Raw genomic sequence first — 26710 nt, 5'->3', positions numbered from 1 at the left:
TGGTCCCTCCTTCCTGGTCTGTCCGCGGTTTGCACAGACTCGACCTCAGCAGCCTCCATTACCCAGCGAATCAAAAGAACAAACGAAGTCAACTTTGCTGTTCTCTGGGGCAGCTTAAAACTGCCGCTTCTAACACTCAGGGGCCGCTGAACTTGGGGGAACAGCTCGTAGGAAACAGCAATTCGTGCGCTTTCTGTGTCAGAGGCTGGGAGATGAAAAACAAAAAACCATAAAGAGTCTCTAGAAAGTTGGATCGAAGCACGCTGAGATTTGGGCAGAGATAAGACAGCTTCCTGCACTTGACAGACTCGTGAATATCGAGCGCTTTGATTGGCACGGAAACGAATGGGGAAGAAGAGGCCAAGTTACCAACTTCAACTTTTTTGTGTGTAGTTTCAATCTAGAGTTAGAATATAGGACGAGAAGCCCATCCTTTCACATTGTAAAACCTTCAGGGAGAAAGGAGAGAGCGCTCTGCGTTTGGAGTGAGTGAGTAGCTAACGTGGTCAAGATGCTTCCAGAAGCAAGTACACTTCTTGGCTGGCCTTCATCCTTTTGAAAACATGCTGCTTCGTAAAATACTCGTGCTTCATTTCAGCTCCTGCCCAAAGGAGTCTGGGACAAGTCAGGCCCCCCGCCGACAGCCACCACTGCCCCGTCCCATCGATGGGACGACGAGCGGGCCGGCCACGGAGCGGGGGGCGCGGTGAAGAGGCCACGACAAACAGGAAGCCCTTAACCAAGACACACGCCGAGAAAGAGGAGTGAGAGCGAGCAGCACTCTCAGCTGTCAAGGTCAGTACGTAACCTTCTAGAAAAAAGGTGGGATGTGGCCAGGGTCACACTCTTTAAAATTAATAGTGTGCCAAGAGGGGGTTTGTTAATAAAATGGTCTAAGTAAATACAGTAGAGAAAGAGCTGAAGGAAAACGCTGTAGTTAGTCAAGTGGTTGAGTTCTACAGACCTGTAAGTTCAATGATGGGTGTGGTTTGGTAAAAGGGTGTCGCTTAAGTCCTTTTTCTTAGTCTATTTCGACAATTGTATTTATAGTAGGTCTGAGAATATGGTTCTTGAGAATGAGAAAAAGGAGCTAATTTTGTCAGTGTCAGGGTTAACTTTTCTTACCTCAAGAAAGACGGAGCAAGGATGAACTTAAATAATAAATATTCGCGATCGAAATATTTATCATCCTACGCAACGGTCAGATAGTTGATATTTTCGGTTTTGTAAGCCATATGGTCTCTGTCACAACTACTCACTGGAGCAGACGATTTGTAAACAAATGAGCCTGGCTGAGCTCCAGCTAAACCTGTGCCAAATGGGCCGCAGCTGACCCCGGGCCGTGGCTGGAGGACCACGCCCGACCCAGACTGAAGCTGCTGCTTTCAGTGGAAGTGAGTTTTTCTGGCCCCTCAGGGGTGGGCTACCTCCTGGGGCAGGTCTCTGACTCACTAGAGCTCCAGCATGTCATGGTCCCCATGTCCCTCCCTGGAAAAGGTCTCTGAAGGAGGCACTTGGAGGCAGGGAGCAGAAACCTAGGCTGTAATGTCACTGGAAGTATGAGCCTCTCGGCAGCGGTCACATCCAGCCGAAGGTGCCAGTCAAACCCCGGCATCTGAGAAAGAGGGAGGGAACTAAGTCTCCATACCCAAAGGCTTCATGGCCCCAGTCGTTAGCTCTCAAAGTTTAGCACAGGCTCGGCGGGAGGCCCTTTGTGTCCCAATGTGTCCCCAGGAATCAGAGCAGGGGAGGGGGTTTCCTGAGCGTTTCTGCCACATCTCAGCATGAGCGGGGAGGGGGCTTAGGGAGCCGAGTGACCCGTAGAGTCCGCCCCGTGTTCAGGAAGGGCCGAGGCATCTGGGAGAGCGGAACAGAGCTCCGACATCAGAAGCAGTGATGCTGGGGGGATGGAGATGCTTCTGTCTGGAGGTCGTCACCCAGCCCGGCTCACCTAGGAGCCTGAGGTCCGAGGTGAACGTGTGAGATGAAGTCACACATAACGCGGTTCGCTGAGACGTGCTCGATAGTAGAGCACCACAGTGATATTTTGATTCATGATTTCTAGGAGGATGAGGCTCTTTTATACAGACAGCTCTATTAGAGAAAAAACCTCAAGCCAAAATCCCTCCATAAATCATGCAAACGATGGCAGCCTACACAACAAAAATAGCTCAGGCTACTCTCTATTTGTCTTTGGTTAGATGGTGATAAATAGGGCTCATCCTCAGCAAAGCGGTAACAGCTGAGCTCTGTCTTCGGCCACATGTCTGTCTCCCGTCCCCTTTCACGGGGGTCCGTGACCTCCCTCGATGTCAGGCGCTTCCGAAGCGCGTGCTCTGTGCTCCTGGCCTCGGCTCAGTTGGCTTTGGATGCGTGGGAATGAAGGGGTTACGATGTTATTTTCAGTCGGCACCCCTTTCCAGGAATTGTCCTACACACCTGCCTCCTGCCTCCTGGGAGGAGGATGTTCAGTGAGGAGACAGGTGTAGGAGCTGCCGCGAGTGGAAGATGCGGTTCCGTCTCATTTCTTTTAGGGGCCGTGGCCAGAGTGCCGCAGCGGCCACCTGCTTTCTCCCTTGTGTCGCCCCGCCCGGCACTCCCGGTCACCGTCACCGTGCCAGAACCTCGAGCCGCCCTGCCCCACGTGGCACTTGAGCATTGCTGCTCTGTTCTCGACCCTTCTGAGGCTGTGAGCCTGCTGAGGATCTGAGGACCGCAGGCCCTGGGAAAATGCATGTGTTCACGTGCGCACACACACACGCACGCACACGCACACGCACGCACGCACACACGCACACACGCACATGTGCGCGTGCTATCTATATGTACGTATATACGGATATGGACACACATGTTTCGGCATTTGTCTAATAAGCACGTAACGATTTTTTTATATCCTGGAGGTCTGGCGACACTTGTTTCTAGCTGTGATCATAAAGTCAACGCACGCACACGCATGCACACACACGCACACACGCACACATACGCACACGCACGCACACGCACGCACGCAAGCACACGCAAGCACACACGCACATGCGCATGCGCTATCTATATGTACACATATACGGATATGTACACACACGTTTCGGCATGTGTTTAATAAGCACGTAACGATTTTTTATATCCTGGAGGTCCGGCGACATTTCTTTCTAGCTGTGATCATAAAGTCGTGACTCGGAGCGTCACTTCTTTCTTTTCCAAGGCCCCTTTCAATTCCGTATGAATTCGAGGATCGGCTTTTCCCCGCTTCCGCAGCTTTGGTCAGAGGGGCGTCAGACCCGCAGACCGATTTTCCCCTCGCACTTCGGAAGCCTCTGATTTCCTTTCTCTCGCTGAGTCGCTGTGGCCCCCGCTTCCTGCCCAGCGCGAACGTCGGTGGCGAGCGGCGTCCGCGTCTCGCTCGCAGCTCAGAGAGAAAAACTTCCGCCGCGGAGCAGGTGCCAGCGCGAGGCTCGCGGAGACGCCTCTGCGCGCCCTAATTCGCGTCTGTCGAGCATCAGTGTTCTCACCGGTCACTTGCCTTTTCTTTCTGCTGGAGCCTCCCTCGCCCTTTCCTGACATCGCTGGACGGGCTCTATTTCCTCACTGGTCCAGCTTCAGTCACGCCGTGGCCACCGTGCACGGCCCTGGCTCCTCCTAGGTCCCCTCAGCATGAGGGCGACGTGGATTCTTTCGTGTGCCCCTGTCCGCATGGTGTCTCCAACCCCGGTTGGCTTTTCCACTCTCCCGTGACCTCTGCTAGCAGTTTTCCTGATGAAATACTCTCTGTCGAGCCAGTGGGCACGGGCTCTGTTTTCCTAACCGGACTCTGACTGGGATGCACGGGGTCAAGGACGCTTAGCATTGTAGTATCTCCCTGCGGTAACAGGTGGTGTCTTGGCAGCCCTCTCTCTGCATGTCCATGGGCAGCATCCTGGTCCAAGCTGCCGGCCTGTCTTGAACGGGTTGTGGCAACAGTGTCCTAAGTTTGATATCCCTTTTTGCTTCTTCCCAATCCGGGATCCATGCAGCAGCCGGAGCAGTTGTACTAGGTTAGGTGCATATGGATGCAGGAAACAAAAGCTGGTTTTTCTAACCGGCTTCTAAAATCCGAAAATTTATAACCTCGCACGATGTACTCAGACTCTAGAGTTGCGCATTCAGTGGCTCAAGGATGCCCTCCGAGACGCAAGTTTGAAAGTTTAATCCCGCCTCTCTGCCATCGTCATTATCCTCAGGCCGATGTCTTTGGAGATGGCTGCCTGTGATAATTGGAGCAGCATCTTTTCTTGTTCAAATACAGTAAGATTCCGGGGGCGGGGTGGAGAGAGGAAGGAGACCTGTCTTTGACATAACTGTAAATAATTTTCTTTGCTTGGATCGGGTCAACCCAGTTCACGGTTGGCTTTACCACCCACACCCCAAAATTAATCATAGTTATCAGTGGAGGGGCTTAGATTCGTCATCGTATTCCTGTGTATGGGAGAGGGAGTGGACACCCAAAGTCATGATTCCGTTAGGAGCGAGGAAGTCGACATGGCTGTTGATGTTCGGTTATCTTTCTAAGAATTAAATCAGATCATGTCCGTCCGGCACCGAAGCCTCCATGAGTTCCACTGGCTCGTGGAATCATGTCAGAAATTCTGCAAGGGCAAACACGATCTCATCCCATCTCTCCGCGGGGTCTAATCTGTGACTTTCCATCCCCATCTCCAACCCCTCGATTGCCCCAGATACAACTTTGAAAAAGTTCCATTTATGCCATAGCAACATGTCCCAGGAACCGTGTGCGGTGCTGAGTTACAGATAGAAGCCAGATGCCATGGTAGCTGATGGCCAGGCTGGAACTCCTTGACGTATGTCACTCAAGACACTGTCGGTGCAGACCCAACTTCGTTTCTGTCCCTTCCCCATGCCTTAGACTGTAGTCACATCATTTCCTGGTAGAGTCCCATGTCGTCACCCCTTTATCTCCGTCTCCCACTTTTCTGGTTGGAAAGTCTCATTCAGGTTGGCAGCCCCAGGGCCTGGCGTACTTGAGCCGCGAAAAACCTTTCCCAAATCTATTAGAATGAATTGTTCTCTCTCTGGAATGTCATAAAACTCGATCGAATGACTCGTATGGGCATTATCAAGTTTTATTTTAATACATCGCTTCTTTAATCTGTCTGACCCAGTACACTATGCACAAATCGAGGACAGAAACTGTGTCTTTCTCATGCTTACATCTCCCGGCCCTAAGCAAGGCACTGGCCACGACTCAGGAAAGGTTTCAGCATATCGCGTCATTGAATTCCTTACAAAACAGAGATAACGCGAGACCATCGCCAAGCTATTCTAGGTGCAAATGATATCCCAGACGTGAAAGGTTTGGGAACGTAGAATGCTACGCAAACAGAAGGTGGCACCATGCATTATTACGTGCACGCAATATAATTTTGTTCTGATTATCAGTGCGTTATTGATTTTATACCTGATTTCATGTTTCCTGAAAAAGTTTCCACAGCAGATGCTGAAGGTAAGTAGCGAACACTTCCTGGTGCTGTTTTGGGCGGAATGGCGTAGGCGGTTCGGAGCCAGCAAGACTGTCTTTAGCAGTTTCTGCCCTCTTCGTGTCCAAATTTTACCTCCCTTTTATGTTGACAGTCTCCTCGGGGCCAAATGCTTCTGTACGATTCCTCTCGTTACAGAGGCGATGCTGTACTTCTATAATGTTCCTAACAAGTGCTTAAGAAACTGAACTGTCATCTACAGCCATGTCAACGTAAGCGTGTCCGATCTCGTCTGATCTCGGAAGCTCAGCAGGGTCGGGCCTGGTTAGTACTTGGATGGGAGACCATGTAGGAAGACCAGGTGCTGTAGGTGTTAAAATAAAAAAAAAAGAAAAAAGAAATTGAACTGTTACTTTACAGGAGATGGGAGAAAGCAATGATGAACCTAAGAAATCAATCACGTTTTGATCTTATACTATAATTATATAAAATGCAACCATCAAGGGGACACCGGATGGAGGGTACATGGGACCTCTCTGTTCTATCTTTGCAAATTTCTGTGACTCTATAATTATTTCAAAATAAAAAATTAAAAAAAAAGAAAATCAACCATAATGGTCAATTCGTATATGCCCATAGCCATGACACTTTTGTTTCTGGAGGGCCTTCAGTGGTCACTTCATCACCCAAAGCCAGCGCCTGAAGTCAGCAAAGGAAGGCCGTGCCTGGGGGTGCTGTCCTCATCGGTGGCGCCTCCAAACCACCAGGGCCACAGGCTCCTCCCCACCCCTCAGTCTCCGCTCCTATCTGAGTGTCTCAGCGAAGACTTCCTGGGCCCTTCCTATCAGAAGGAAAGCACTACGCCCGCTCCCCATCCCTGCTTTCCTGCTGTGCTTCCTCACTCCCTCACCCCCTGCATCCACGGAACTTACCAGACTTTTCACTTCTTTGTTTGACTTTTTGTCTCCTCCCACTAGAATGTAAGTTTCACGATGGCAAGAATTTTTTTTTTTTTTTTAATGTATCGTTGCATCCTCATTGCCTAGAGCTTGGCACAGAGAACGCACTCAGCGACTGTGTGTTCAATGAATGAATCTTTGTAGAAAAAGAAAGCTTGAAAGTAAGCTGACTATTTCCCCGAGAGAGAAGTTTTGCAGATCTGCACATCCTCCTACAAGAGAGCGAAGCTGACTTTGAAACTAAGACCTTTTTCCTGTGTTTGCACTTCAGAAAACGAAGGTACCGCTGATAACATCTGGGAGGAAGGAGGCCCTGCGCCGTGCTGGGCCTCTGAGCGGGACGTTAGAAGAATTGTCTTTTTTATCGACCAGCCTCCAAGGTGCTTTCCAGAAATGGATTATCTTATTTTCCTTCTGGCTATTCTTCATGTATACAAAGGTAAAGATAATGTCTTCATTTAAAAAATTTACTCCTGTTTTTTGGTCTTATAGTGTGACATGTTCAGAATTTATAATGCACTTCAGTCGGCTTAGATCAGTTTTCACTTGTTCAGAAAAAACTGGAAGTCGCCAATGCCAGTCACCAGCAGGAGAAACCTTTTTAGGCGAAGGTAGAAACTGTTAACCTTTACCATGATCTCACTTTACTCTCCGGCTAGGTGTTAGAAAACTTAGAATCAGCTTAAGAGATCTGTTGGTATTTCCATCGTAACGTCTAATCGAACTACTATGATGTATGTATATTTCAGCTCTGTGTGCAGAGATATTTTGGGACACAACTGTGAAACTTGCCGAGAATACGACTCTAGAATGCGTGTACCCATTAGTGGGCACCTTCACCCAGGTGGAGTGGTTCAAGATCAGCGCGACCGAGAGAGAGTCCATAGCCATTTTCAACCCTACTTATGGCATGGTCATAAGGACACCCTATGCTGAGAGGGTTTACTTTTTAAATTCAAGCATGGCCCTCAATGACATGACGCTGTCCTTTCATAATGCCTCTGAAGCTGATGTTGGCTTCTACTCCTGCATTCTCGAGACTTTCCCACAGGGATCTTGGGAAAAGACGGTGCAAGTGGTTCCATCAGGTAAGTACAGATTTTCTGTACCTTTTTACCCATCTACAACATTCGATTCTGTAAAGCTCAAGTAGAAGCTACGAAACGCTTCGTTACGTTTTTGTGATGTTTTCCAATTCCATTCCTAGATTCCATGAATAGCGTTTCAGAGAAATAATACTTTGAATTCGTTTTGTGTTTTTTTTTCCATGTGCTAGCATTTCTAAGTGGAAGAAATGCCTCACAAATTTGAACGCAGTGGGAGAAAGCACGGGTCTTACGTTGTCTTAATGAAAACTCCGCCCTAGATGAAACCGATGTTGGCAGCGTCTGCGCTCAGGCGCCCGAACATTTCCTCTTAGGGCTTCTCGATCCAGCTGTGGGGCCGTTTCCTCTCCCTTGGCACACAGTGGGGCTTCAGCCCCCGCGTGTTCACGGTCCTCTCCCCAGCACTGAATCCCGGGCAGGGGTCAAGCACCGGCTCCATCTTCTGCTTCTTCCCCATTTCACTAGAGAGGATTCTGAAAGTGTGAGCTGTCGTTTCTGGAAGAATCCACAGACCCCTCGGAGTGTGTTCTCGGCGTGGTTTGGTGCTTCGTGTGTCGGTCCTCCCAGGGGATTGCGTCTGGAAGAGCAGAAAAACTCGGATCTTAATAGCCTTTACCTTCTATAGAACCTTGTGTTACCTACTCATTGTCTCCAAATCTCAGGTTCCTAATGGCAAACTGAGTTGATAGTACCATTCTCTTTGTTGAATGGTTTAAGGATCGTGCATTTAAAGAACTTAGCCCGTGGTAGTCAAGGAATAGTAGGTGTTATTCTCCTTACTATTATTTCCTGTGCTTTTGATGCAAAATGACTAGTGATGAATCTTTTAGGCATTGGCAACGGTGTCGGGCAGGAAGTAATTTGAGACCGTGCTTCTTGTCTGGCATCTCTCACATTACATCCCAGATGGGCATCCAGCACAGTACTTTATGTGGTATCTGATATAACGCTTTCTTTTTAAGGGATCCGTTTTATACAAGAATATTTCACAGTGTGGTATAAGCAATAGCGATGGTCAGAAGGCAAGAAAAATTTCAATGGGTCGGTTTTTCCTTTCGTTTCAGGCATAGCTAAGCTCAGGAGTCATTGTGCGTATGTGGGTGGAGCTTATGGAGTGTCAATTAGCAAAATCTCTTTCGTTAAATACTTATTTATTGAGGACTCCGTTTTGCCACTCGAATCCTTACTTGCCGTTGTGTTAAATGGCATTTGCGAGTTTTTAGTGTCTGGTCTGTTTTTGATCAGCCATGCAAGCGAAGGAGGGAATTCGGCGAAGTCTTAGAGTGTGCCTTCTTCACGTGAAGCTGTGCCCGTGGCCAGAGCAAGGTGGGCTTCTTTCCTGCCTGATGTGGCCGACCCGGGCAGTGCGGGTCCCAGGTCAGGTTGTCCAGTTTCTGCCAAAGCACGACCAATTGAAAAAAACAGCACCGCAGTGGTTGCCGGGGCGATGGGTGGGGAGATGGGGAGCTGTTGGTCAGAGGGTACAAAGCCCCAGCTACGTAGGATGACGCCGTCTAGACACCTGAAGTACAGCGTGGTGAGTGTAGCAATAATACTGTATCGAATGCTGGATTTTTGCAAAAAGAGCAGATTTCAGGTCTCATCACACACACACACACACACACCCCTCTGTGAGAAGGCATGCTGGTTAGCTTGTCCGTAGTCATCATTTTACTACAGGCCAGTGACGGTGTTTCACTCACTTTTGAGACATAGAAGGCTGCATTTTTTTTAAAACTAAGGATGATAGTGAATTAAAAAATATAGTAGCTGTATTTAAAAATCAACCTTAAATATACTTAAAAGTTTTCTTTGTGTGCTTTATTAGCAACATATCGAATCCATGAACATCACGTGTGCGTGTAACATAAGGGGGGGGGGGCGACCGTCTATTCAATGATAAAAGAGTGGACTTTGGGTCCAGAAATCCTAACCTGTAGACTAAATTTTTAGAAGTTCGGGGGGATGAAGGAACTGAGCTGCATGCTGTCTCGATGTACCGATTTCTCTTCTTCGCTGATAGCTTATGATGTGGGAGGAGCTCGGTCAGTATCTTACGTAGCTTTTCCCATTTAATCCCCACTGAGCACTTGGACATGGACATACCTTGATTTTACAGGTAAAGACACTGCAGTGTAGTGAGATTTAGTAACCTGTCCAAATTCTCAAAATCCCTGTGTGTCCCAACAAGAAGATGCGAGGTGACGTCTTGGGAGGACAAAGGAGCCCCCGGGGCCCTCAGAGGAGGAGAAATCAGTCTGCAGAGTCCGTGTCCTTTCTGCCCCCTTCCCTCTCAAACTTTCGGCCCAGAGTTGAGGATGCCTTATTCCGGATAAATGGTATCAGTTATGCAAAATTAGGTTAGAATGCGTGTGAACTTCAGCACAGGCATTTCTTAATTAGTCCCTGATTTAGAGAATTTAAGGGTAAGAATGGCCGCATTTACTTTGCTGCTTCATGGGAGGTGACATGTCAGAGCATGCCTTTCATGGCAGAATCTGTGGTAGAAGCAGGGTCATGCAGACAATTGCTGTACCCCATGTGTCTCTGGCCTTACTAGTCAGTTAAAGAAAATGTAGTTATGTTTATGGAAATGTCCCCCAAAATGGGTGGCCCACTCCAAGATACTCCAGTACCTAAGCTTTATTGGGTACCTACTGTGTATGAAGCAAACGAATGTCATCTCATTTAATACTTATGAACGCTACAGGGCAGGTCACGTGTTCCTATTATACAGGTGAAGATTCAGGGTCATTCACTCACTCAAGGTTGCCCAGGGGCCAAGTCTCAGAACCAAGAGGGAACCACGTGATGCTCCCGAAAGTGCCAGAAATGATGTGAAGGGGAGCTTGAGTGAATCAAGGCGGCTCAGAGAGGGACGAGCCATCCTGGACCTTGAAGACGGGGAAGAAAATTTTTAAGACAAGCTGGGGTGAGGGGAGCAGAGAAAATGCAGAGAAAAGGACATCTCGGGGGACGCTGATGGCATGCGGAAGGGCACAGTAGAGTTTACAACTCACGCGGGGGGCGGAGAATGGACTCGTTTGGAGCACAGAGCGTCAGTGGAATGCGGTTCTCGTCCTGGGCTCTGAGGCCCTTCGCTGTCGCTAGAGGTGGCCTGAGAGGTGGCCTCGAAGTGAGGAAGAAACTGCGAGGCTGGGAAGCTCTCCCTGGCCAGACCGGCGAACAGGCTCAGCATGTGCGAAGTCGGGGTCCCCGGTAAGATTTTATACAGTAGAAGCTGTTTTGAGGAAGTGAAGCGGAAGGCGTCTGGCACAGCGGCGCGGCACCGAGGAGGCTGGGGCGTGAGGACAGCCCTGTGACCCGTGCCGAGGGAGTCTGAGCCTCGCCCTGCGATGTACACCGCGAGGTCACCCGGCGGCCTTCCGAGGGAGACACCTAGTAAACCCGTTTTTTTGTTTGCTTGTTTGTTTTTTGTTTTTTAAACTACCTAGAAGATTGAATTAGTTGCAGCCTTACAGGAGGGGAAGAGTATTTCGTGGATCGTAACACTTATCCACTGCAGGAGTGTGCATTGGTGCATCTGTTGTATTTCTGGTCTTCGTAATATGTGGGGTTCTCCGGAGAAACAGAACCAAGAAGACGTGCAGGTGCAGAGAAAGAAATTCCTTCTAAGGAACTGGCTCGTGTGATTACAGAGACTGGAAATCCAAGTCTTCAGCGCGGGCCAGCTGATGCATGCGTGCTCGTGCACGCACACACGCTCACACACACACACACACACACACACACGAGAATTAAGAAGGGCTCTGTAAGGTGTTACATTTCAGCAGTCTTTCATTTAAAGGAAAGGATATTATTAAGTAGTACCTATAAGAAAGAGTCAACTGATGAAACAAACAGAAATCTCACTCCTTAATGAAATAAAATAGTCCGTAGAGGAAGCAGATGATAAAGAGCGTTTTAAGACTTGTGGAAAGCAAGGTTATGGTTACTGCCCTTCTCAGGGGTGAGATGAACGGGAGTCTGATTGCGGACAGCGGCTGGCGTGGGGCCAAGGCTGTTTTTATTGACTCACATAAACTCGCTCTCCACTTGCTAAGGCTGGGAGTTGTTTGCTTGAAAGCACATATCACCCTGAGAGCCGACTCTCAGGCTTGCCGATAAAACTCTACAACCGAAAGTTAAAAAAGAGAAATACAAGAAAAACACCTCTAAGACAAGACAAAGCTAGATTTATATCCATAATTAAGTCCGATAACTGGATGGCTGATAATGTTTAATGCACGAGCACAAGGACATCTTTGGGTTTTATGCACGTGGTGTCCTCTCTATCCACCCCGGCGTGCACACCAGCCTCCCCCTGCACCCTGCGAGGCCCCCCTGTCTTCTACACTCATGGGCCATAGTACATTCAGAAAGGAATGTTTGCTTTAGACTCGTTTGAAAACGCACTCTGTCGATCCGGAGCAGGGGATGGAATTGGCTGTGATCTTTGCCTGCGACCGTTTTTGTTACGTACACAGACCCTTCCCTTCTTTGGGTGGCTATTTTTTTAAAAATTTATTTATTTAAATTAGTTTCAAGTATACGGTACATTGACTAGACATCTACATAGTTCATAAAACGATCCCCCCAGTTGCTCCCTCCCTCCCCTGGCCCTCCACCTAGCATCATATTAATGCTGACCGCATTCCCTCTGCCGTGCTCCCCATCCTCATGACCATCCATTAGCTACTAATTTGTTCTTCTTTAACCTTTCACCCCATTCTTCCAACTCCCCGACACCCCGCCCCCCGCGTCCGGCACCACATTGTCCACTGTATTCGTGAGTCTGTTTTTGATGAGTTTGTTCTTTTTGTTTCTTAGATTCTGTATGTCAATGAAATCATCTGATATTTATCTTTCTCTGTCTGACTTATTTCACTCAGCATAATAACCTCTAGGTCCATCCATGTCATTGCAAATGGTAGGATTTCATTTATTTAATGGCTGAGTAATATTCCATTGTATATATGAACCGTAACTTCTTTATCCAATCACTTGTTGATGGGCATTTAGGGTGCTTGCGTATCTTGGCTATTGTAATTGTGCTGCCATGAATATTGAGGCGCATAGATCTTTATGAATTATTGTTTTGGTTTTCTTTGGATAAATATCCAGAAGTGCAATTGCTGCGTCAAAAGGTAGATCCATTTTTAATTTTATGAAGAACCTCCAGACTGTTTTCCATAGCGGCTGTACCAATTTGCAATCCCACCAACAATGTCGGAGGGTCCCCTTTTCTCTACGTCCTCACCAGCACTTGCTGCTTGTTGATTTATTGATGATGGCCATTCTGACAGGTATGAGGTGATATCTCATTGTGGTTTTAATTTGCATTTCTCTGATGATTAGTGACCTCGAGCATCCTTTCATATGTCGATTGGCCATTTGTATTTCCTCCTTGGAGAAATATCTGTTCAGGTCTTCTGCCCATTTTTTAATTGGATTGTTTATTTTGTTGTTGTTGAGTTGTATGAGTTCTTTATATATTTTGGAGATTAACCCCTCATCAGATGTATCATTAGCAAATATCTTCTCCCAAACGGTCGTCTTTTTGTTTCGTCGATGGTTTCCTTTGCTGTACAAAATCTTTTTCATCTGACATAGTCCCATTTGTTAATTTTTTCTTGTCTTTCCCTCGCCCGAGGAGATATATCCGAAAAGAAATTCCCGTTAGTGATATCAGAGAGTTTACTGCCCATGTTTTCTTTTAGAAGTTTTAGGTGTCGGGTCTTACATTTAAGTCTCTAATGGGTGGCTATTTTTATTTCTGAGCCGACCCCAGGGCAGGGACGTTTTTTGTTTTTTGTTTTTGTTTCTGTTTTTGGCTGAATTGCTAGAGAAAGGGCGACAGCTGAAGCTCGCGATTGTTTCCCTGCGGCTCTTGAAGGTTTTCTTCACGGAGCTGGAGACCGTGTAGCCAGCCCTCGGTTTCGGCTGCTCCACCTTTCAGTGACCAGATTGCTCACACCTTTTCTGTCACCCTTTACCACAAACGCTGTTACCCCAGCACTTGAGACAGCTGCCAGCGACAAGATCTGGACCGCCGTTTCCTCTTCTGAGTGGGTGCTGGTGGCATGTGGGTGCCAGGGTAGGGTGAGGAGTGTGGGTAAGAGCCCATCCCAGTAACGGGAACGTACTCAGCCCACACATGCCGCATGTGTGCCCTGGACCTTCTCCGGTCTGCATTCTCATTTAAGATTCCTCCCATCAAAGGCAAGCATCGTTCGCTGACACGTCCTCTCTCGGAAACGTCTCTGTAGGATTAGGGGGTGGGTGTCAGTGACCTTCAAAGACATCTTACAGGAATTTTCCCATCGACAGATCACAGCATTATTAACTGAGAGCACAATTACATATTTTATTGTATTTTATAAGATAAAAAATGCTGGATTTTGGTCGTTTGAAAACAAATGAACAGGAAGGAAAGTAAACCACTGGGAAAAGCAGGGAAAAGTCGAGCCCCCGCCGATCAGCAGCCTGGGGCCCCTCAGTTCCTTCCTCTCCGAGCCAGTGCATCCTGGGCCTGCTTAGCTGGTCTGATGAAAAGGGCTCAGAGGCTCAGCGATGCCCTTGGCGGCTGGCTTTGGTTTTTGTTCGTTTTTATAGAGAGTGGGGATTGTAAGCGGGATGGCTTTTCCTCTCATTCCAGAAAGTTTCTAAAGACATTTAAGATTTCGAAACGGTGAAGAATGTTAAGACTCTCAAGTCAATCCTTCAGGGATCAGCGTAAAATTCTTCCCCCAGGCGTCATCTCTCCCACTTACTCCACAATAGTTTTAATTAAATAACTCAGCTGATGGGGCTTCTGGAGCTTCCCCTGAGAGATTATTCACAATCCAACAAATCTCAACGGGAGAAAATTTTCCCTGGCTTCAGCGATTTGACCAACTCACAAATTTTTTTTTTTAAAGTCTTCTTCATAATCTGCCCAGAGAGAGCGGCCCATGTTCCGTAGAAGATTGATATAAGCAGCTTTCTCAGGATGGGGATATGACATGCAGTATTCACATCTGACAGCACTGTCACTAGCTTACGCGGGTCCTACCTGCGGATTCAGTGGAGCGGTGATCGTGGCCCATACGAATGAAGCGTGAGCATGAGTTCTGTGAGAATTTAAGTGTGCCATTTAATTAGCAGGATGGTTAAGAAAATTAACATTCCCACTTTAGCAGACGAGCTCTTAAGGACAAATTTGTCCGATTTCTTTCGGGCTACATGAAATTCCGTCTGCTCCCAACATGGGCACTTCCAGGTTAGCTTAGCAAAGGGGTGCGGGTGTGTATTCTCTGAGTGTGTAGGACAATATCCTTCTTGACACATAAAGAGCCCGACACTTCAGAAAGGATTAGTCATCTACCTAATTCATTTCCCTTATGGCTGAGTCCATTTATTTTTCTTCACACACTGGATGCTGCAATCGGAAGTACAGTGATCCCCCTGATGTGCATTTTCGCTTTCCCTGGTCTCAGTTACCTGCAGTCGATTGTGGTCTGAAAATCATAAGTGGAAAATTCAGGTATAAGCAATACGCGAGCGTTAAATTGCACAGCGTTCTCAGTAGCATGACGAAATTTCTCACCACACTACGCTCTCGTTGGTCACTTAGTAGCTGTCTCCATCATCAGCTCGACTGAGGTGTTATCCCAGTGCTCATGCTCAAGTAACGTGTGTGGTGGCCTAACGTGACGTCACAATGCCCACGTCGGTCACCTCGCCTCGCCTGAGTCACCTCGCAGGCACCGTGCCATCTCACATCACCACGAGAAGGGTGGGCACACTACAACGTGACACTTTTAGAGGGAGGGACCACATTCGCAAGACTTTTATTACAGCGTGTTGTCATAATTGCTCTATTTTTTTATCAGTTATTGTTAATCTCTCACTGTGCCTAATTTGTAAATTAAACTTTATCATAGGTATGTACATATAAGAAACGACATAGAATGTATGGGGTTCGGTAATCCACCGGGGGTCTTGATACAAATCCCCCTATTTTTCCTCCTATTTTTTTATTTTTAGTTTTTTAAGCGAGGCAACCCTTGGTTGACCTCACGGATTGCAAGGACCTTGTCAGTTTACAATCCCTTATTTTTTATTTTTTATGCCTGCAGCACCTGGTCTTCCTAGGTGGTCTCCCATCCAAGTACTAACCAGGCCCGACCCTGCTTAGCTTCCGAGATGAGACGGGATCGGGCTTGCTCAGGGTGGCATGGCCATTGACTCTTATTTTTCTTAAATGCTAGAAAAGCTTCCTAAAAGAATGAACATTTAATAAGATGGAAATATTTCCAATTACCGGTATTGTGTTTCTTTGAGTTGACACAGTGTTTGAATTTTTATTCTTAACACAGGCTATTATGTTTTCAGAGAAAATAACAGAATTGAACCGAAAGATAAATTGTTAAACGTTGTTGCTCAAATGACACTTGGAGGTATTAAGGTCTGCTTTGTTGGATAAATGTTGATAACAGTAATTTTTAAAGTTGTGTAAATCCTTTCTAAATCCATTGCCTAGGCATTTACTGTTTGCTAGAAGAACAACTGAGTAAGAAGGTCTTTGTTTTTGAGACGTTTCTAATCTGACGGGGAGGTGTGGGCTGTACATTACGTAAACGTGATGTGGATCAAGCCACCGTGACACACTACAGAAACTGTTAAGTGGCACAGACGTTTGCGAGGCCAGTTCGAGGGGATGCGTGGAAGGTGTCCACACCAGGCTGGAAATCTGGGTACGATTCTAGAAGAAAGCCGTATCACGAAAAACATCACGTCAAAGGGAAACGCTCTTTACACTCGGGATGTATGTAAAACACATTTGGTGACAGGCTTAGGGGAAGGCCAGCGGGTGGCGCGTCTAAGTTTTGGGCTTTACTAGGTGATGAGCAGTTTTTGAATAGCGGAAGTCACACGTTGGTCATGATCGCAGCTGTTATGTGGAGCCATGTGGGATGATGTAGAGAAGCTGGGAAGGAAGAAAAGCAAATGAGAGACTAGGAAACGGGCGAGAGACAGGGAGGCCCGCAGTCCTGAAACGCGCGGCCAGCTGGGGCGCACGTCACAAAATCTGTTTTCCTTCTTAAATTACAGACAAATAAAACTCATCCCCGCTCACATTCTTCCTTCTCATTCCTTTCTCTCTTTCATTCAATAAATGCACTATCGCCTGCCCTCATTTGAGAGGCGAGGGAGTGGGGAGCGGACAGCGGACAGCGAAGTGACCGTCGGGCGCGATGCGAAGGGACGACACACCTTTGCTTCAAAGGCAGCCACAGAAAACGGCGTCTGAGGGAGCAGAGAAGGAGACGCTTTTTCTCCTCTGAGAGGTGGGGCAAGGTTCCTTAGGCGTCCCTCGAAGGATGACTCTCATAGGGAGCGGAAGAGTATTTAGAGAGAGAAAAGTCACACGCGGAGACGCCGATGCTCTCCCCACGCGTCCGCCGCTGCTGGGCACAGCGCTTTGCACTTGGAGAGACTCTCAGGTGTAGCTCTTAGGAGTTTGCTCCGTAAAACAGCAACAGGATGGAGGAGAAGCGGGGGGAATGAGGCTTCCACAGAACATCGCCAACGTCCACCCCTAATCGGTACATAGGAAAGCTGTTAATTCCAAATATGATTAAGTGGAACAGAATGGCCTCTCACGAGCAATTTCCAGGAAGTGTAAAGTACTTTCCTGGATGCTCATGGATTTATTGCTTATAATATGTAAAACATAGTACACAATATTTTTTGGTATATATTTATTTCTCTAAATAGTTCAATTATTTATACCCAACTTCATTCTAACAAAATAAGTAGAGGAGATTTTTTTCCCCCTAAATATATTCTTTCCACAGGGCCTGGATTGAAATATATCCACCACTTTTCTGCATATTTCATAGCTTGCTGAGATAGCTTGGTCATTCAACCGACTGGTTATTTCAACACCCAGAATGCTTTAGTGCCATTTGCAAGGTTTTGCTATGGTGATTTATTAGCAAATTACTTGTAAGTATATTAAATTTAATACATCTGTGTTTATAGAAGAATTATTCACAATAGCCGAAAGTTGGGAGCAACCCAGGTTTTTATCAAGGAATGAATGGACAGACGAGGCTGCGTATGCGTACGATGGGGTATTTATGCTTCAGCCTCAAAAAGGAAGAAAATTCTGACACAGGCCACGACATGGATGAGCCTGGAGGACATTATCCTGAGTGAAATAAGCCAGTCGCGAAGGAGCTAATACTGCATGATTTTCTCATATGAGGTCCCTAGAGCAGTCAAGTTCATGGAAACGGGAAGTAGAAGGTGGTCGTCAGCGGGCAGAGCACCGGGAACGGGGAGTTGTTTAATAGTTTCAGTTTTGCAAGATCAAAGGAGTTTTGGAGATTGGTTGCAGAACAGTGTAACTGTGCTCAACACCACTGGGCACAGAAATGGTTCAGATCGTAAATTTGAGTTACGTATATTTTACCGCGATTAAAATATGTTTATATTCAGCGGGCAGAGCACCGGGAACGGGGAGTTGTTTAATAGTTTCAGTTTTGCAAGATCAAAGGAGTTTTGGAGATTGGTTGCGGAACAGTGTAACTGTGCTCAACACCACTGGGCACAGAAATGGTTCAGATCGTAAATTTGAGTTACGTATATTTTACCGCGATTAAAATTTATATGTTTATATATAACATTATATACATATAACATTATATATATATATATATACACACATATAAAATGGTGAGTTTAGTTATGGGGTCAATTTGTGGAGATTTCACTGTCGACGGTTTTATTTTTAAGAGAAATTCCTCCTTCCTGTCGTTTTGCTTTTCGTCTTTACGACGGTAAGAACAAGATGGATTTCTTCTAACTCGTCCTGTGACATTTGGAAAGTCGCTTCATTTGTTTATTTATTTTTGCGCTTCGGTGTCTTCACCCGTAGAATGAGAATAAAACTGTGTGCCCCGCGGGCGGGCCTGAGAATTCGTGGGAGCATGTGTGCGAGGCCCCACGACAGTGCCTGGCACGTAGCAGGCGCCCCGTGCATGGCCCGTCCTTCGAGCTCCTTTCCATGTTCCTCGAGGAATTGTTCAGTGTAAAACTTCCGCAAGAGGAGCCACTAGAGCCCTCATGACCGTTGTCTGACTTGAGGGTGGCAGAGCGTCTGACAACTGAAGGAGCAGGGCAGGCGTGTCCTCTGCAGTAGGAACAGCAGGTGCAAAGGTCCAGGGAAGGAAGAAAGAGCGTGAAGTATTTGAGGCTGGAAAACGTCCCCGTTATCCTGACATGTAAAGTATGAGGTGGGGCGGGGGACAGGTACCAGTGGAGAGGCGAGGAGGGCCCAGTCCTGAGTGGTTCTCTGTGCCAGGGACTGAGGGTCTCCTGAAGGGTCTTGCATAGGAGAGAGAGAGCAGATGGCATCGTGCAGAGAAGTCGGCGTGGGAGTGAACCCGAGGAGCGAGGCTCAACACGAGGCTGTTTTAGCGATGCCGGCGGGTGGGAACGCTCAGGGACCATGCGGATAGACAGCAGGACGCGTTCGAGAGATATTTAGAAGGTAGGACTGACGGGGTCCATCCAGCAACTCATTGGATGAGTGGGTCAGGGTGGAAGGTTAAGGATAACAGCCGGTTTCTGAACGGAGGCGAGAACGAGGAGTCAGTATGGAGAGGGGCTGTGGCTTTGGGGTATCTGTGAATAGAAGGTGGGGAAACAGCGCTGAAAATCTAAACGGGTTGTGTCCCTTGGTTCCCCGTGGTTCTCTGCCCTGTGGGTTATCCACTCGGAAAATTCTAGAAAGCGCGTTTGTATTCTTTCTCTGTACAGAGGCCGTGCCGCAGCCCCCATCCTAGTTTATAGCTGTCTATGGACTTAGTGCTCATTCCAGCACATTCCACCAGTTTTCTAGACGGGAGCCTCAGGGGCGTTCCCTTCTTGACCTACCGAGAGTTCCACTCTGGACGGGGTCCTTTGGAAAGCCACCGTTCTGAGGCATGGCAGTGTTTGTTGACGCAGACGCGCCTTTGTCAAACACGGCTTCTGGCACCCGCAGAGCCGCTCGAGTGGAGGGTCCCTATTTCTGCTGACATTATTTTTGTCCAGTTCCAGGTCAAGTGCTCATCATTTTTTTAAAGTCACGTGTTACCTCTCTCTTCTAATGGGAAAATTAGGAAATTTCCTAATAGTGTGCTCTTTAAAAATGGAGCCGAATAATTCCTTAGGTGTCCTTGTCATTCTGTCTTTATTCTCTGAAGAATCTTTGTCGTGTATGCCATTTTCAGATGCGATGTGTCTCTCACTCACTTTTTCTCCCTGATGTATTTAAAAACTTGTCAGCATTTATTTTAGAGTCTTTTGCGAGATGTTTTTCAGATACTCTTTTGGCCTAATGACTTGCTTGTCCCTCTGGGCTTCCCCACTGTCCCCGTGGAATGGTCTTTCTGTTTTGGCGATACCTTCATCCTATGACCTTGGCAGTAGAGCCATAAGGGGTTTTATTTTATGCACCTGGCCCTTTAGATCTGCAGCATATATTTTCCCTAGACTTTCAAAAAGGTGTTTTTCAGTAGTCTTGGTATTTCTCTTGGGATGTTTATCTTTTCAACTATTATCTTTTATTTTCTTTTAAACCAGGATATGTGCATTTTTATCATTTCCATTTGTAATTATGTAAAATTTCCAATGACTTTTTTTTTTTACTTTGTTTTTCTAGTTAGAATTACCTTTAGTCATTTCGATCACAGCGGGTGATTCAAAGTGCATAATGTATGTATCTATTTCATTCCACAATGAGATATAAATTTCAAGAAATTTTTTTGGGGGGGGTGGGGGGATTCAGGAACCAGGTATGTGCAGTCAAAATGTGGTGGGTCCATAGCTTTTTCAGAGGGGGAATTTAAGATGGAGTGTAGCTAAATTTAAGGAGTCCACCAGTTTAATTTTTCAGTCAGCTTATTTTGCGTAATATTTTTCTCTTCGTTTTATAGTATTGGCTAGAAGGTCTGTAGAACAACCCGAGAAGCTAGTGTTCACCTTGTAAAAATTTCAAGTTTCTGTAGCAGTTGTCGATTTAGACAGGATTCCTGGGCGTGCTGTCCTTTATAAACGCTGCTGTATCTGTCTTCTAGAAACACTCTTTTTTATTTTTTTTCAGTCCAAGGGCATAATACTCCATTGATTTTTATTGATTAACCTCTTTCCACCCTGAATCATATGTGTCACTCATATCAAGCTTGTCACTTTTTCGCAAGTTTCCCATTACTCTACTTAATTTTTTAGACCTCCAGGATTTGTGGGGATAAAGTTGTGGATTTCTCTTGGTCAATTCTCAGATAAGGAGGGGCTTCACTGGGGAATGGCCAAGTTTTAAAATGGCTGGAGCTGATGGAGGGATAAAGAAGAACTTTTCAGTAGTTGCCGCTAAGCGTCTTAAAAAAATCGTGTGGTCGGTGGGGTTCTCATCAATCGAAACTCGTCCTCCTGCGCCCCCCAGCCCTCCATCCTCCGGCCATCCTCCTGCAGGACCCCTCTCCTCGCCGATGCCGTGACACGTTTTGCTGTCTTGTTACCTTATTTCCCCTTCGAAACTGGTCTCGGTGCCTCCAACCTTTGTCTCCACTTTAAACTGTTTGGGGCTGGGAAGGGGTGGACTGTGAAGGGCCCCCCCCCGGCTCTTGTTTGCAGCGCTGTGTGTCCTCCAAGTGGCCTGGGTCAGCTTCCCGACTTTACGAGACGCCGTCGAAGGTGACATTTCTAGATGAGGCCTGTGGCTCTTTTACCCTAGTCTGTGTTTAGTGTAAAACATTTATAGACACTCAGCACACACTCAAGGCCCTTCCTTTTGACAATGAAATGATTTCTCATTCCTTATTAGTCCTGTATTATACTTGAAAAATAATATTTATCCTCCTTATAAGAATAAATTAAAAATTTCGCGATATAGTTGCCACGCCTTCAATGCTGTTATGAAAACCTTCTGAACGTTTATTTTTCAAGCTTTGTACACATGTTAGTGCTCCATTTAATAATTGATAACTGGTCATTTGTCATGGAGAATTTCTTACGTCTGATGTAACCGGTAGTAAAGGGTAATAAAAAGAGCGAGGATTCTTAATACTCCCTTAAGTGCAATTATCCAAAGACAGAAATAGGATTTTGTGTTTAATTTCTATGCACACATACACACACCACTCAAATCGACCCTTCCCCCACCCCCAAAAAAAGCCAGAAGAAAGAAGTTTCTAGGATAATAAGAATCAAGAATATCTTGGAGGCAAATTATGCCAAACAGTGTTGGATAAAATTTGGAGTTAGTAGGTCCTGTGATGTTTGAGTCCTTCACTTTGATTTACAGTTACTTAAATTGATTAAGGAGCAGACAAGTCCCGTGAGGTCATATTTACTGGACAAGGTAAAGCCAGGGGGGCCTCACGAGTCTTCCCACTGGGCACTCATTATATCTGACGTGAACACGTGGCTTGGGCTGGGGGGAGAGGTTGCGGCTTATTAATGAAGTCGGGTTGGGAGGGCACAAGGCGTGGTGACCTCTTACATGGTTCAGAAGCCTCCAGACCCGGGGATGCGCACCGTCTGTTAGCGCCATAGGATGTGCTACAGTCTAAGAAAGGTCTAGGTGGAGAAATAACGGCATGAAAACCACGCCTTTGCAGCGAAGTCAGAGATAGCCTCACTGAAGATCACATCTGAGCAGGTTTTCAGGGTGAACGTATGTTTTGGGGGCTTCCAGCAGGCACAGCAGCACAAACACAGAAGAGCGGACGAGAGCAGTGAGTACACGAGGACCTCGGGTGGCCCCGTGAGCACGGAGATCGGGGACACGGATGGACGTGGGGAGGAGGTGGTGGGGGCAGTGTGTGCTCGCAGGAGGAGCTACCAGCCGGAGGGGTGGACAGACGTTGTAGGTTTTCAGGCAGAGACGGCCACGATCACATTTACATTTGGGAAGGATTGACCTCTCAGAGTAAAGAGAGAGATAAATGTCCATGGCCTCAGCACGAAAACCAAATGCAATAAAGGCAGCAGTGACTGGTCGTATGTAGATGGAGAGAGGACGAATGCACAGTGATATACACAACACGAGCGAGATTACATTTTTATTTAAAGGGCTCCAGAGTTAGTAGTTTGCAGTTGTCATTGCAGGAGCCATGATGATATATGAACGAGTCTACTGTTCTGGTCCATAATGAGCCATTAGTTCTATTAAGAAATTGAATCAAATTTCTGGGTTCAAATACTAACTTTGCCTTCACTAGCCATGACTTTTGTTACTATATCTTGAAAATGAGAAGAAGAATAGTGCTTAAAATGTAGGGAGAAACATTCCTTGGGCAGTGTTTGTCACGTCTCACGTCAAATTGTAAATACCAAGTATATATTAAATATTATTTTTATTATGAAATGGCCAAAATAACCTCATAAAGAAGAATGTACCAATGTCGTTTTCTTTTGAAGAATCATAAAAAGTCCAGTGTGGAGAAACACAGGGAACATATCTTTCATGAAAGTGAGAGAGAAAAGACTCAAGATTTTTTAAAATAATATAAAAATGAAGAAAAGGACACATCCGTGGGACGTCGGTGACTATGAGTTACAAACTTTGTGGGGCAGTCTTTTATCTGATATCTGAATGGACAATTGTGTTTTCTATGGAAAATTTCTATGTTTCAAAATACATGAAACTGAACTTTGTAAAGGTGAAGGGAAAAAAGAGACATCTGGTCTACCTTTTATCAGACCGACGGAGGGAGAGAAATACATTCACTTGTGAACATTTTCCTAAGGTGAACAGAGCAGTTCAGATCATCTTCGGTTTCTCTCAGCTCCAGTTTTGGGGTTCGAGCTGATGTGGAAAGAGCGAAAACAAAGGTAGAAGGAGGTAAGGGTATAGAGCTCAGTCTCCTTCAGGGAACGAACGGACGCGTTTCTGAAAGAGCTTCATTTTTTAAATCCTCGTGCAGTGTCGAGTCCCAGTCAGCAAACGACATATCTCGTTGCTACCACTTGTGCACCAGTCACGATAAACAATTCTTTGGTTAGGCTTGATAACCTTGCTCTGCATCGTTCATCAAAATAAGATAAAAAAAAAAAATACGCTTTGCCAGACCGCCATTTATTTCTCACAGAGATAATACTCCATGTCTCTTCTGCATTTATTTATTATTCAAACTTAGATCATCTTCTTCAGTTCTTTCAAAAAGTGGAGTCATTAGCTTTCTTTTGCTAGGAGGCATCGGGCATCGTTTGAAAGGTTTTCCGTGCCTTCCAGACAATCCTTTAAATGTCTTGGGGAAATGAAATGTTTTGTCTTATTTGGTAAAATTCCCTGGTTCGAGGCTTCTTTCGCAATATTTCAGATATTCTTTTTAGCCAATAGAAGGTCAGTTTTTTTTTTTTTCCTCCTATGTTTGAAGAAAGCTCTCAAACAGCTTTTCTGGAATGTTCGAATCGCTCGGGCTTTTCCAATATTCTTCCTCACCTTGAATATACTGGAAAAAGAGAGGCCACTCCCGTTTCTGGTTACCCTTAAGAAATGAAGTGGAGATTAGCTGAAATAATATCCAAGACTCTTCTGATGACGCCTCTGCCCTCAAAACATTCACCGTTGAAAGTGTTAACCTTTTTCCACGTTGGACGTTTCTCTCCCACTGGCTGCTTCCTCGTGTTTCTGCCACCAGATCCTCCAGCAGCGACGTGAATTCTCAGATGCTCCAGCTTCCAGTTCTTCGACCGGCCTGCTTCCCACATCCACCCAGAGTGCGGCGACCCGCTCAGACGTCCCGAAGCCTCGGACGTTCCACCGAGGAAGCAGCCGAGCACACGCGTGTCGGCCGAGCCTTTTGCTTTCCACCTGCACGTCGGACGGGCTCCGCGTCTGCAGCACGGTCCCCTTGGGTGGGCTTCGTGGCTGCCCCCGCGGCTTTGCTCCGAGTCCAGCCCAGACCTTCCTCTCACACTGCTTCCCTCCCCTGGCTCACATCACGGCGTATCGTGTCACCATCTGTTTAACTAGGTGGCTTCCTTCCTAGTGGATGAGCCCCGTGAGGTCAGGGACCGTGTCTGTCTTATATTTCACTGTGTCCCTAATATCGTTTTCAGTCCCTCTCATATATTAAGCCCTGACTAGAGGTTTTTAAACCTCATTATCGATTGAAGCCAGTGACTCTTTTATAAGCTTCTCAGGGTGGGGACGGGTCATTTTCACATTGATAGCCCATTAATGCTGCCTCACAAATCTTTTCAGAATAGACTCTGAAGGGTCGATTTGCTTAGTTGAGACCGACTCACCCCGGCGTGGAGAACTGTAAAGCGACGTGACACCCGGAGCCCCCTCAAGCGTGCCCCGCTCAGAGACGGGCGTGGGCCGGTGCAGTGTGCGTCCCATCCGACGTGCCTTGCACACGCAGGCTCGGAGACGCCCTGACTCAGCTTCGGGGTTCGAATCCAGGGGCTCCTGGCAATGATAAAGCTCTTTTGATCCTTCAGAGTGATTACAGACTACTCGTATTTTCCTCAACCAAACCTCCCCCCGCCCCCCATTGTGTCAAAGCAGAGAGAGCAGCGGACTGGTCGTTTACTGAGCCGCGGACTGCTCGTTTGCTTTTAGACGGGAGCTGCGGTCCTGGATCTTTCCAGTGACATTTCTCCCCAATGAGTCGTGTGAGGGATGAAAGGTGTGTTTACACACATAACTCAGGACATACCCGACGTTCCAGATGCCGAAAGGGAGATGGAAGTAACAATTTGGGAAGGCGGGCTCTAACTAACAAGATGAAATCGGGTAGAAAAACTTGTCAGCTTTCTGTTTTATTTTAAAAAATCAACAACTACATGCAAGGCACAATTTAGGAGAGCACTATGAACGAAGAGATAAATATAGGTTGAAATACGGGCATAGAGCCGAAGAGGGTCCGTCTAGTCTGAGGAGGAGAAATAATACAGAAAAGCTGAACAGAAGAAGCCACCCCTGACCGAAGGCCAGACGCAGGAGGCAGGACGAGCGATGAGGTCTAGGGCTCAGAGGCAAGACCCGGTCTGTTCCTGCACCGAGGGACCTGAGAGTCAGCTTGAGGACAGGGTGCCTGGTGGATCAAAGTGGGAGCCTGGAGAACCAGGGCCAACTCTCTGAGGCCCTGTAACATGCACGTGCTAAGGAGTCTGAATCTTATTGTAGAGGCGCTGGGGATGCCTTCAGAAATTTTAGGCTAGGCACTTACAGGGCCAGACCTGTGTTTTACAAAGATTGCTCTGGCTCGGACAGAAGGGACGGGCGTGAAGTGGGCACAGCAGGGAGAGTAACATGCAGGTTGTTGTTACAACCAGAGGAGAGGTGATAATAAGAGCCTGGAAGAGTGGAATGCAGAGAGTGGGCATGTCTGGGGCTACTGGGCAGGGGAGTTAGACGTGGGGGGAGAGCAAGGGAGGAGGGGCTGGCTTCCAGTCAGAGTTACCGGCACGCGGAGATGCATTTGCCAAGACAGAGATGATCGGGAGGGTACCACGCCACGAAGCTTCGGAACTTACCTGCAGAACGTTATACTGTCATTTCAGCATCTCTTGAAGGAAAATTGATGAGACTATAATGAATGCTCACTGGGTTCACATATCGAGTATAAATCATGTTCTCTTACGTATAAAAGGCATTAAAAATATGGTTCATGCCCTTCGTAGGTTATGCTTTAGTTGATGAACCATTTATTTGTTAAAGAAGATGAAGCTAGATCTCTAGTTCACTAGGAATGACTCATTAGCAACTATTTTAAGGTCTGACTCTTGTCTAAAAATCAAGAAGATCAACTTCTTGTATTACTCTCTGAATCAAATGTATCGCTGTTTCAGTTGAGATGATACATGTCCTGAGTCACATTTTTCTGGAAAACATTTTATTTCATATAGGTTAGTCTGACAACCTATTTTTTACCTTTTATTTTTAAATCTTTAGAAGATACATTTTATTTTCAGAATCGAAATCATATTTGGGAGAGGCAAAGTAGGGATGGGTGGATAGTCGATGTTATTCTAAAATACTCCCTAGGGTTAGAGTATTCTTAAGTTCCATTATTTCAAATTTATTTTATTTTATCTATTTTACAAGGTTTCAAAAGTAACTATGCACCAAATTTATCTTTTCCTGAAGTATGCAGTGAGGTTTTTGGTTTTATTTATGCTG

At 46.5% G+C, this 26710-nt stretch overlaps 1 protein-coding gene and 2 pseudogenes across 1 annotated transcript in view; 2 read left to right on the top strand and 1 right to left on the bottom strand.

Annotated features, from left to right (window-relative positions):
- The first annotated feature begins 705 nt into the window (after window positions 1–705).
- CD226 (CD226 molecule) overlaps window positions 706–26710 on the top strand; it is a 61262-nt gene continuing 35257 nt past the window's right edge. The window contains exons 1-3 of the mRNA XM_006913733.1: window positions 706–795; window positions 6705–6872; window positions 7183–7521. Coding sequence (XP_006913795.1) covers window positions 6827–6872; window positions 7183–7521 — 385 coding nt within the window. The 5' untranslated portion in view covers window positions 706–795; window positions 6705–6826. The remainder of the gene's footprint in view (window positions 796–6704; window positions 6873–7182; window positions 7522–26710) is intronic.
- On the top strand, window positions 5729–5847 carry LOC112481305 (annotated as a pseudogene).
- Window positions 15651–15769, bottom strand: LOC112481250 (annotated as a pseudogene).

This window comes from Pteropus alecto, unplaced genomic scaffold, assembly GCF_000325575.1.
Source record: "Pteropus alecto unplaced genomic scaffold, ASM32557v1 scaffold14, whole genome shotgun sequence".
NCBI lineage: Eukaryota > Metazoa > Chordata > Mammalia > Chiroptera > Pteropodidae > Pteropus > Pteropus alecto.
Note: the sequence above shows the minus strand (reverse complement) of the source record. Positions and strands in the feature narration are given on the sequence as shown.